Below are 11,228 nucleotides of genomic sequence, written 5' to 3'. Positions count from 1 at the left end.
GAGAGGCTGCAAATCCCCGATGGAGATCTCGAGGAGACGGGCATGTTTCAAGGGGTCAACCCAGGGAGGAGTCAGCCGAAGGCCAAGGTCACGTTGCCCGTCACATTTGGGGGCGAGCTGAACTATAGGACGGAGAAGATCGTTTTTGATCTTGCCAAGATCCCTTTGCCCTATAATGGGATCCTCGGCCGCCCAGCGCTGGCCAAGTTTATGGCGGCATCACATTACGCCTGCAACATGTTGAAGATGCCTGGGCCGATGAGCATCATCAACGTCCCCTCCGACAAGAAAGACGCGCTCATCTGCGCCGACCAACTCTACCGGGAGGCAGTTGCAGCAGCTGTCGCCAAGGCACTTCTTCCTACCGCTGAGGCCCGAGGAGGGAAGAAAACCGGCAAGGCCCCTTCCGGCAAGATTTCTGACCCCGGCAAGAACTCCTGCACCTTCTCCAGCAAACGCGCCTCTTCGGAGCGCCGCGTTCCTGTTGAGGATGTGCCAGAGAGCTCCGCCAGCGGGAGCAAGAGGTCCAAGGCGGCCCCACTAGAAACCAAGAAGGTGCCAGCCAGGGAGGATGGCACGGGTGGAGCTTTTACCATAATCTCCACCCTTGACGGCAAATAGGAAAGCGCGCTCGTCGCCTTCCTGCGGGCGAATGTCGATGTGTTTGCGTGGCAAGCATTCGACATCCCCGGCGTTCCCAGGGAGGTGATCGAGCACCACCTTGCTGTCTGTCCCCATGTGCGGCCCGTCAAGCAGAAGGTCAAAAAGCAAGCTTTGGTGCGACAAGAGTTCATCATCGAGGAGATCAGGAAGTTGGAGGCGGCAGCCTTGGTCAGAGGAGTGCTCCACCCCACGTGGTTGGCAAACCCAATGGTAGTGCGTAAGGCAAATGGGAAATGGAGGCTGTGTATTGACTACACTGATATCAATGAAGCCTGTCCAAAGGATCCTTTCCCTTTGCCATGCATTGACTAGATAGTGGACTCCACTACCGGGTGTGACCTGCTGTCGTTCCTCGACGCCTACGCAGGATACCACCAGATCTTCATGATGAAGGAAGACGAACAAAAGACTGCGTCCATAACCCCATGTGGTACATACTATTTTGTACGGATGCCTTTCGGGTTGAAGAGCGCCGGTTCGACATTTGCCCGAGCAGTCCAAATTGGTTTTGAGCCCCAGCTGCATAGAAATATGGAAGCTTATATGGATGATATAATAGTCAAAACCAAGGACAAGGCCACACTCGTGCAGGATCTGGAGGAAACATTTGCCAACCTGCACAAGATCAACCTCAAGCTCAACCCAGAGAAGTGCGTGCTCGGCGTCCCATCCGGCAAACTTCTTGGGTTCTTTGTGTCTCAACGCGGAATCGAAGCAAATCCTGACAAGATCAAAGCGATTGAGCAGATTGAGGCGCCAAGATGAGTCAAAGACGTCCGTAGGCTCACCGGCTGCGTTGCTGCTCTAAGTAGGTTCATCTCCAAATCTGCTGAGCGCGCCCTCCCCTTTTTCAAAGTTTTGGAAAAGGCGGGTCCAATGAAATGGACTCCGGAGGCAGAGGCAGCGCTGCAAGATTTGAAGAAGTACCTCTCCTCCACGCCAATACTAGTCGCACCTAAACTGCAAGAGCCATTGCTGCTATATCTGGCGGCAACGAATCAAGTGGTCAGTGCTATGCTAGTGGCACAGAGAGAATTTGAGGAAGAAGCAGTAGTAGCAGCGGAGCCGTCGGATGATGGGCCTGAGCTTTCCCCGGTAGGGCCTGATGCCGGCAAGGGGGAACCCCCGGCAAGGCCTGGTCCCGGCAAGACAGAGTCTGTGCAGGTGGGCAAAGTTGAACAGAAGAAGAAGGTGATGCAGCACCCGGTCTATTTTGTCAGTTCCCTCTTGTAGGGGGCTAGATCAAGATATTCTGGTATATAGAAGCTACTTTTCGGCCTCCTCATGGCCTCGAGAAAGATGCATCACTACTTCCAAGCGCATGAGATCACCATCGTCACTCGCCTCCCTTTGCAACGAATCTTGCACAACCTGGATGCAACCGGGAGGATCGTGGAGTGGGCGTTGGAACTGTCGAGCTTTGGCCTCAAGTTTGAAACTACTTCAACAATCAAGAGCCGAGCCTTAGCAGAGTTCATAGTAGAATGGACCTCAACGCCCGACGAAGAGATTCGAGAGACCACCCTTCCCGGCAAGGAGACGAGTCGTCATTGGATCATGTACTTTGATGGAGCTTTCTCGCTGCAAGGTGCTGGGGCTGGCTTGCTGCTCGTCACACCCACCGGAGAGCGCCTCAAGTACATAGTCTAGATGCACTTTCCCTGGGGAAAATCAACAAACAACACGGCAGAGTACGAGGGATTGCTTGCCGATCACAGGATCGCGGCAGACCTCGGAATTAGGAAGCTCATCATCAGAGGTGATTCGCAGCTCGTCGTCAAGCAATTTAACAAGGATAACCAGAGGCCGTTGATGGAGGCCTATGTGGATGAAGTGAGGAAGTTGGAGGAGCGTTTTGATGGTCTACAAGCAGAGCATGTTCCCCGAGCAGAGAACAGCATTGCCGACGACTTGTCGAAACGCGCTGCCCTCAAGTTGCCTGTGGAACCAGCCATCCATTGAGCCATCAGCAGGACAGATCAAACGAAGGAAGGCAGGCCCCGGCAAGTACTTTCCCGCTGAGCTCCTTTGGTGTGCTAGTTCAAAATAAGTTTGTGGGTGCTGGTGGGGGCTAATCACTTGGCTTCTGTAATGCACAGTGAGCTCAAGCAGCCGGTGATAACCCACAAGTATTGGGGATCGCAACAGTTTTCGAGGGTAGAGTATTCAACCCAAATTTATTAATTCGACACAAGGGGAGCCAAAGAGTATTCTCAAGTATTAGCAGTTGAGTTGTCAATTCAACCACACCTGGATTACTTAATATCTGCAGCAAAATATCAACTCCCCCAAGCTTAAACCTTTGCTTGTCCTCAAGCAATTCAGTTGACAAACTGAAAGTGATAAAGAAAAACTTTTACAAACTCTGTTTGCTCTTGTTGTTGTAAATATGTAAAGCCAGCATTCAAGTTTTCAGCAAAGATTATGAACTAACCATATTCACAATAACACTTAGGTCTCATGTTTACTCATATCAATGGCATAATCAACTAGCGAGCAATAATAATAAATCTCGGATGACAACACTTTCTCAAAACAATCATAATATGATATAACAAGATGGTATCTCGCAAGCCCTTTCTGAGACCGCAAAACATAAATGCAGAGCACCTCTGAAGATCAAGGACTAACTAAACATTGTAATTCATGGATAAAGAGATCCAGTCATAGTCATACTCAATATAAATTAATGGTAATGGATGCAAATGACAGCTGTGCTCTCCAACTGGTGCTTTTTAATAAGAGGATGATGACTCAACATAAAAGTAAATAGACAGGCCCTTCACAGAGGGAAGCAGGGATTTGTAGAGGTGCCGGAGCTTGATTTTGAAATAGAGATAAATAATATTTTGTGCGGCATACTTTCATTGTCAACATAACAACCGAGAGATCTCGATATCTTCCATGCTACACACATTATAGGCGGTTCCCAAGCAGAATGGTAAAGTTTATACTCCCCCACCACCATCAAGCATCAATCCATGGCTTGCCCGAAACAACGAGTGCCTCCAACTAACAACAGTCCTGGGGGAGTTTTGTTTGCAATTATTTTGATTTGGTTTGAGCATGGGACTAGGCATCCCGGTGACCATCCATTTTCTCGTGAGTGAGGAGCGGAGTCCACTCCTCTTGAGAATAACCCGCCTAGCATGGAAGATACAGACAGCCCTAGTTGATACATGAGCTATTCGAGCATACAAAACAAAATTTCATTTGAAGGTTTAGAGTTTGGCACATACAAATTTACTTGGAATGGCAGGTAGATACCGCATATAGGAATGTATGGTGGACTCATATGGAATAACTTTGGGGTTTATGGAGGTGGATGCACAAGAAGTATTCCCGCTTAGTACAAGTGAAGGCTAGAAAAAGACTGGGAAGCGACCAACTAGAGAGCGACAACAGTCATGAACATGCATTAAAATTAATAAACATTGAGTGCAAGCATAAGTAGGATATAATCCACCATGAACATAAATATCGTGGAGGCTATGTTGATTTTGTTTCAACTTCATGCGTGAACATGTGCCAAGTCGAGCCACTTGAATCATTCAAAGGAGGATACCACCCTATCATACCACATCACAACCATTTTAATAGCATGTTGGCACGCAAGGTAAACCATTATAAACTCCTAGCTAATTAAGCATGGTATAAGCAACTATAATCTCTAATTGTCATTGCAAACATGTTTCATTCATAACACTACTAGAAATCTACATTTTACCTAGAGCCATATACCCTAGGTGAAATAGGAAAAACCATAGGGAAAGACTTTACCTTGGGCTTGCCCTAGGTAAAGAACTCTAGGTATAGTATAGTCGGGAAAGAGCTCTTTCCCTAGGGTGCACCCAACAAGCTGTAGGGAAATTTTATTTACCTAGGGGCACAAGCCCTAGGGAAAGATTTACATATGGATGTTGCATCCCACATGGGTAGGTTGTTTACCTACAGCCAAGCTCTAGGGAAAGATTGTGGGGCCCTTTTGCATCACATCACCATACTTCCCCTAGAGGTACATACTGTAGGGAAACACCAGCCCGATATGTGGCATAATCCAAATGTGTAATTTGAATTTGAATTCATAACAGCAATAATTAAAGTAATTCAAAATGGATCAATAATTATGAAATGAAAATAACGTCAAATAATTAATATATACATCTAGATATCAATTGTCACATGCATACAGTAGATGCCAAGACATCCACCAGCCATCACCAGCCATCACAGTTTGAGAAAAAATAGGCTTGCTAGCTAGAGTTTGCTACATCTAATTGATTAAGCATCTCAATTAGCACGTACAGACTGATGTAGGTCAACTACAGTTTGCTACCTCTTGAGCACTGCGTTGGTTTTCCCTTGAAGAGGAAAGGGTGATGCAGCAAAGTAGCGTAAGTATTTCCCTTAGTTTTTGAGAACCAAGGTATCAATCCAGTAGGAGGCTACGCGCGAGTCCCTCGCACCTACACAAAACAAATAAATCCTCGCAACCAACCCGATGTCAATCCCTTCACTGTCACTTACGAGAGTGAGATCTGATAGATATGATAGGATAATATTTTTGGTATTTTTGTGATAAAGATGCAAAGTAAAATAAAAGCAAAGTAAAAAGCAAAGCAAATAACTAAGTGTTGGAAGATTAATATGATGAAGATAGACCCCGGGGCCATAGGTTTCACTAGTGGCTTCTCTCAAGAGCATAAGTATTTTACGGTGGGTGAACAAATTACTGTTGAGCAATTGACAGAATTTAGCATAGTTATGAGAATATCTAGGTATGATCATGTATATAGGCATCACGTCCGAGACAAGTAGACCGACTCCTGCCTGCATCTACTACTATTACTCCACACATCGACCGCTATCCAGCATGCATCTAGAGTATTAAGTTCATAAGAACAGAGTAACGCCTTAAGCAAGATGACATGATGTAGAGGGATAAATTCATGCAATATGATAAAAACCCCATCTTGTTATCCTCGATGGCAACAATATAATACATGCCTTGCTGCCCCTACTGTCACTGGGAAAGGACACCGCAAGATTGAACCCAAAGCTAAGCACTTCTCCCATTGCAAGAAAGATCAATCTAGTAGGCCAAACCAAACTGATAATTCGAAGAGACTTGCAAAGATAACCAATCATACATAAAAGAATTCAGAAGATTCAAATATTGTTCATAGATAAACTTGATCATAAACCCACAATTCATCGGTCTCAACAAACACACCACAAAAGAAGATTACATCGAATAGATCTCCACGAGAGAGGGGGAGAACATTGTATTGAGATCCAAAAAGAGAGAAGAAGCCATCTAGCTACTAACTATGGACCCGAAGGTCTGAGGTAAAATACTGACACTTCATCGGAGGGGCTATGGTGTTGATGTAGAAGCCCTCCGTGATCGATGCCCCCTCCGGCGGAGCTCCGGAACAGGCCCCAAGATGGGATCTCGTGGGTACAGAAGGTTGCGGCGATGGAATTAGGTTTTTGGCTCCGTATCTGATCGTTTGGGGGTACGTAGGTATATATAGGAGGAAGAAGTACATCGGTGGAGCAACAGGGGGCCCACGAGGGTGGAGGGCGCGCCCTGGGGGGGGTAGGCACGACCCCCTACCTCGTGGCCTCCTCCTTTATTTCTTGACGTAGGGTCCAAGTCTCCTGGATCATATTCATTCTGAAAATCATGTTCCCGAAGGTTTCATTCCGTTTGGACTCCGTTTGATATTCTTTTTCTGCAAAACTCTGGAATAGGCAAAAAGCAGCAATTCTGGGCTGGGCCTCTGGTTAATAGGTTAGTCCCAAAAATAATATAGAAGTGAATAATAAAGCCCAATAATGTCCAAAACAGAAGATAATATAGCATGGAGCAATCAAAAATTATAGATACATTGGAGACGTATCACAGTTTCCTACATCACAGAACATGTACCAGCATGTTAACTATACATGCACCAAAATGCGATCCACGCACTATACATCCAAGAACATCAAGGAACCAACTGGCTGCTCAATAGTGATAGGCTGAGTGCACCAGCTCCAGATTGACTGAAAAATCCCCCAAACATCCCTTCATCATCTACAGCAGGAACACTTGCAGCAGGAACACTTGAGGCAACACCATGTTCCTGAAAAGTAAGATTCACAAATCTTTAAAGGTAGGAACATGACAATAAGAACTTACTACAGGAAATTAAATAGGAATTATAAGTTAAGGATCAAGCTGCCATAGTCACTCATTTCTAATGCAGTAACTTGAATAGTGTGAAACTATTCTAGGGTATGTGCACAAAGAACAGGAGCATTTTGAAACTTTTCCAGGAAATAAAAAAGGGTAATGTTAAGTACTTCTCACACCTCTAGTAACCCAAAATATAACTTAGGTTGTGAGATATTACTTTTACTCTAACACATAATCACAAAAGAAGTCATGATCTTCGTTTCCAAATAAAGTATGAACTACACTCAAGTCTATTGCAATGCAAATTAGTGAATTACATCAAGTCGCCAAAGTTCTAAACAAAATTTCCTATTTACAGTATTGAGAACCAACACATGCAAAGGCTGATATAAATTTTGGCAGCATAACAACTGTAGATTGGACAACTGGACATAAGAAAATATATTATGATCCCTCCAACATTATCACACAGCCCCATTAATCAACATTAATCCCAAATGATCCAACACCACACAGGCTACCATCATACATCATAGAAGCATGCATATTGTCACAAGTATGTGAACATCACAGCGAACAGACCATCACTAGTTGTATAATTTGAGATCAGTTGGAGAAATGCATACATGAAAAGAGCCGGGATTTGTTTCTTGTTGGGCACACAAAGCTGGCGGTTCTTCGCTATTTTCTAGAATCTGCAAAAGAAGAGTCAGGTTTTAGAAGCAATCCTTATCATGCTTTAAATGTATTGCGTGTTTTTGCTTGAGATGATTGACTACATACTTGGATAGTAGATGGTTGTGGAGATCCAGGAGGAGAAAGTGAACGTGAAGGAGGTGGAACCGGCGGCGGTGGTATTTCTCCAATAGGTACACCTTGGTTAGTTGCCAAAGTCTGCAAAACAAGAAAATTCAAATAGTGGTTACATTCAAATGCTAGTAAATTAATTGATAAACATCAAGTGTATAACCAGCACCTGAAGAAACTTATGTATCCCATTGCAGTGCTCGTACATGCTAACACCCCATGACAATAGATTGTTGGCATAAGCCTCTGCTTTTTTAGTCTTCTCAGACTCCTTTCTACGCACATCTTCAATTTCTTCTGCTCGACGACGTTTCAAGGCTGCTGGAGATGTACCAGTAGCTCTCACCTCAGAAATAACCTCGATGTCATTGACAATGCCATTAAAGAGAGACCATGTACACATTGAAGTTCTTGCCAGGACCCTTTGGTCCAGGGATCACCATGCTAAGAAAGATATTTTGGGTTTTCAAGTAAAGAGCAGGTGGCGGGTTCAAAGGAGCAAGAAACACAAGCCAACAAGAGTATTGTGTTAACCCGAAATTAAAAGGGTTGAAGCCATCAGAGGACTTGACTAGCTTAACATTGCGTGGATCACTTGCAAACCCATCCTCATTGAAAGATTTCCATGATTCACTATCACCTGGGTGCACCATCATTCCTAGATTTTCTCGGATGCCTTCCATGTGCCATCTCATGTGCTTAGCAAATTCAGGCTGCATGAACAACCTTTGCAATCTTGATAGAAATGGAAGGTATCGCATAACCTTACGTGGGATGGGTTTACGCTTCTTATTTGGGCAGTCATTGTTAACTACCTTATATCTTGCGTCACCACAGAAATCACACTTCAGTTTTTCCTCTCTATCCTTATAGTATAGCATGCAATGGTTAACGCATGCATCTATTTTCAGGAGTGGCATTTTCAAATGGCCTAAGATACACTTGCACTCATACAAGCTTGATGGCATTTTATTGACTTGTGGGAGTGTATCTTGCGAAAGTGCTATTTATGCAGTCGCCTGACAGATTGTATTGTGACTTAATTCCCATCAAGCATGTAACAGTAGCAAAGCGTGGGGTTTGGGTGAACTCATGGAGTGGCTCTCTAACAGCTGACAACATGGCGTAAAAAGCTCTGGCATCCGGTGTTGGCTCCTCGTGTGAGTTATCGACATGAATTGAATCCCCAAAGTCACACAACATGTCCTCTAAGCAATTAATGTTGACAGACTCCACTCTATCTACATGAACATGACGCTCCCCATGTGCAATCCATTAGTTGGGCATGAACCCCCAATGACAAAGATGAGAGGTCATCAATTGTTTTGTTCTTCTACTACCATTGCAACATTTTGAGCAAGGATAGGAAACTCCAAACTTGGAACTACGGACACCCTAAAAAACATGGTTCACAAAAGCATTTGTATTCCGTATCCACTCATCAGAATGTCTTCCATTATCCTTCCACCCACTATACATCCAGCTACGCTGAGCATCCAAAGACATGGTCTGGTTTTCTACTTAAATCTGAAATAAAAATAAATTGCTACAATCACCAGCCGCATCCCCACATAGAATGCATCATACACACTAAAATAGAAAACCACTCATCAGCCAACAAAAAATAACCCCGGTTTATCACACAGATGAACAATGCATTAATCGACATTTATTCATGGAAAGAACAGATCATAATACCTACTTGATTCCAGTTGAGCAATGTCTTTGTTCTTTGTTGCTTTGACACAACTGTTGTTTCGACACCACGAACAGGGAAATTTTCTTCAAGCAAACAACACCCGACACTAGTCAGTTTCTGAAAAAATGTAGAAAACCAATGAACGATGTTGGAGGACTTCCATTTATTCATAACATAAAGCAGAGGCTACTAGCTTTGGCCAGAGAAAACAAACTCACACGAAGAAAAAACATGTACAAATAATATAAAGCATGTAAATGGATTTATAACACATACACAGAGACACATGCACACACGCAGAACGTATGAGCTTGCCAACAATGGGACATAACAGATAATTGATTAGTATTATACAAGAATAAATAAATAAATCAATAACAGCAATGGAAGTAGTACTTCTATTGATATTATACGAAGGTCACATGGAAAGTGGACAAGAAAATCATACGATGCTCAACATGGATAACTATATAATAATCATGTGGATAACTATACATCAATGGTAAAACACACAGACAATTTGATGTACATAACTACAACAATTGTAAAATGCAGTAGCCCTGCCACTTTTACCTAAATTCAAGGATGGCATCATTCAAGATGGATCACTGAAGCTACTATTTCTGTCATTCATGCACTTGCAGTAGCTGTGAACAAATTCAACAGATAGACTATATGAAATATTTCCTACTCACCGTGTTGAAATATCTTGTCTACATTCTGACCACAATTTACATAGTTGAATGGCTCATTCATGTGTTCATGCATCTTCATATCAATCAGTTCTTCTATTTCCTTTTTTGCTATAAATTTCTTTTATTCCTTTGACCTTCCATACACCTTTTATACGCAAGATATTGAAACTGACAACCCCAAGTGCTGACGATGCTACTGAACAACGTCAAGATGTACTGAATAGTGGACAACATACTGCTTGCTTTCGATGCTAAAACCAAATCAAAATTTCAGAATTTTGCTAGTCATATACAAGTACAACTATCTAAACCAGCAACCGAAAAACTATCTAAACCAGAGAGTGTGAGAGATGGAGAGAGAACCTTTTCGACAGGAGCAGCGGCGTACAACAGCAGGCAGATCCGGTTGTCGTCCAATCAGCGAGGATGACACCGCCACCACGGTTAAGGGCGGCGTAGTTAGCACGAGTTGAGGGCGTCGCAGATGGAGTCACCACGAGCGGCACCAAGCCGTCACCCAGCCGGCGTGGCCAGGGCCACCGCGCCCGTCGCGACCATGGTGTGACTAGGTCACGGATGCAGTACAGAAGGAGAAACAGAAGGGGAGCGGTGGAGCGAGGCGGGCAGGGGAGCGGCGGAGCGAGGCGGGCAGGGGAGCGGCGGAGCAAGGCGAGCAGGGGAGCAGTGGAGCTGGGCGGGCCGGGGAGCGGCGGAGCGGGCGATCCAGGGCGAGGCGCGGCAGATCGGGATGGGAGGAAGGGTTTGAGAGAGAGGAATTTTGGTCTGGCGGTGGCATCGTTTGGGACAGGGGCGTGCTTGGAGGAGACACATATGATTTTTTTTCCCTCTACGCGCCCTTTCTTCCTTTCCTCTTCTCGATGTGCAATGGGCCCAACCTTCCGGGAGGAAAAAAATGGCACGAGCGTAGCGCGGGAGCCAATCTACATGACCACACCGGCGCATCTCTTTGTGTTTTTTCGGTTTTGATGTTTGTACGTGGCACAACCCTAGGGAAAGCTTAAGTTACAATTTTTTTGGATATTCACATTTCCCTAGAGGGTACTGTTCATTGCTTTTCTATCCCTTGAGTAGGCTAATGAGCTCTAGGTAAAGACATTGGCTCTAGGTAATGTAGATTTCTAGTAGTGTAAATAGGCTGAATCAGGAACGATGAACTAAT

The 11,228-nt window shown here is 44.5% G+C and overlaps 1 protein-coding gene across 4 annotated transcripts; it reads right to left on the bottom strand.

The window, feature by feature from the left end:
- Positions 1–4,651: 4,651 nt before the first annotated feature.
- Positions 4,652–10,936, bottom strand: LOC109767163 (uncharacterized). Of its 4 annotated transcripts, none has more exons than XR_012204303.1 (6): positions 10,412–10,936; positions 7,824–9,470; positions 7,631–7,741; positions 7,474–7,542; positions 6,583–6,794; positions 4,652–4,999 (listed from the first exon to the last, which is right to left on the bottom strand). XR_012204303.1 is itself a non-coding variant. In XM_020325931.4 (6 exons), exons 3-6 carry the CDS (start codon positions 7,860–7,862, stop codon positions 6,657–6,659), a joined length of 357 nt encoding a protein of 118 aa, XP_020181520.1. In that variant the 5' UTR covers positions 7,863–7,975; positions 9,357–9,470; positions 10,412–10,901; the 3' UTR covers positions 6,506–6,656. The 4 variants fall into 4 exon arrangements, 2 of the variants coding, with proteins under 2 accessions (XP_020181520.1, XP_020181517.1); XR_002233804.4 differs by lacking the exon at positions 4,652–4,999 and having other exon boundaries at positions 6,506–6,794; positions 7,824–9,181; positions 9,357–9,470; positions 10,412–10,901; XM_020325931.4 differs by lacking the exon at positions 4,652–4,999 and having other exon boundaries at positions 6,506–6,794; positions 7,824–7,975; positions 9,357–9,470; positions 10,412–10,901.
- Between the last annotated feature and the right edge of the window lie 292 nt (positions 10,937–11,228).

This window comes from Aegilops tauschii, chromosome 1 (assembly GCF_002575655.3).
Source record: "Aegilops tauschii subsp. strangulata cultivar AL8/78 chromosome 1, Aet v6.0, whole genome shotgun sequence".
Lineage (NCBI taxonomy): Eukaryota > Viridiplantae > Streptophyta > Magnoliopsida > Poales > Poaceae > Aegilops > Aegilops tauschii.
This window is presented reverse-complemented; position numbering and strand designations above follow the sequence as displayed.

Excerpts from the sequence above, each read along its gene's own strand:
- LOC109767163 (XM_020325928.4), bottom strand. The coding sequence starts at position 8,057 with ATGTGTACATGGTCTCTCTTTAATGGCATTGTCAATGACATCGAGGTT. Across the intron at positions 7,742-7,823 it reads GGATACATAAGTTTCTTCAG|ACTTTGGCAACTAACCAAGG; the intron begins GTGCTGGTTATA and ends CTTGTTTTGCAG. Across the intron at positions 6,795-7,473 it reads CAAATCCCGGCTCTTTTCAT|GAACATGGTGTTGCCTCAAG; the intron begins GTATGCATTTCT and ends CTTACTTTTCAG.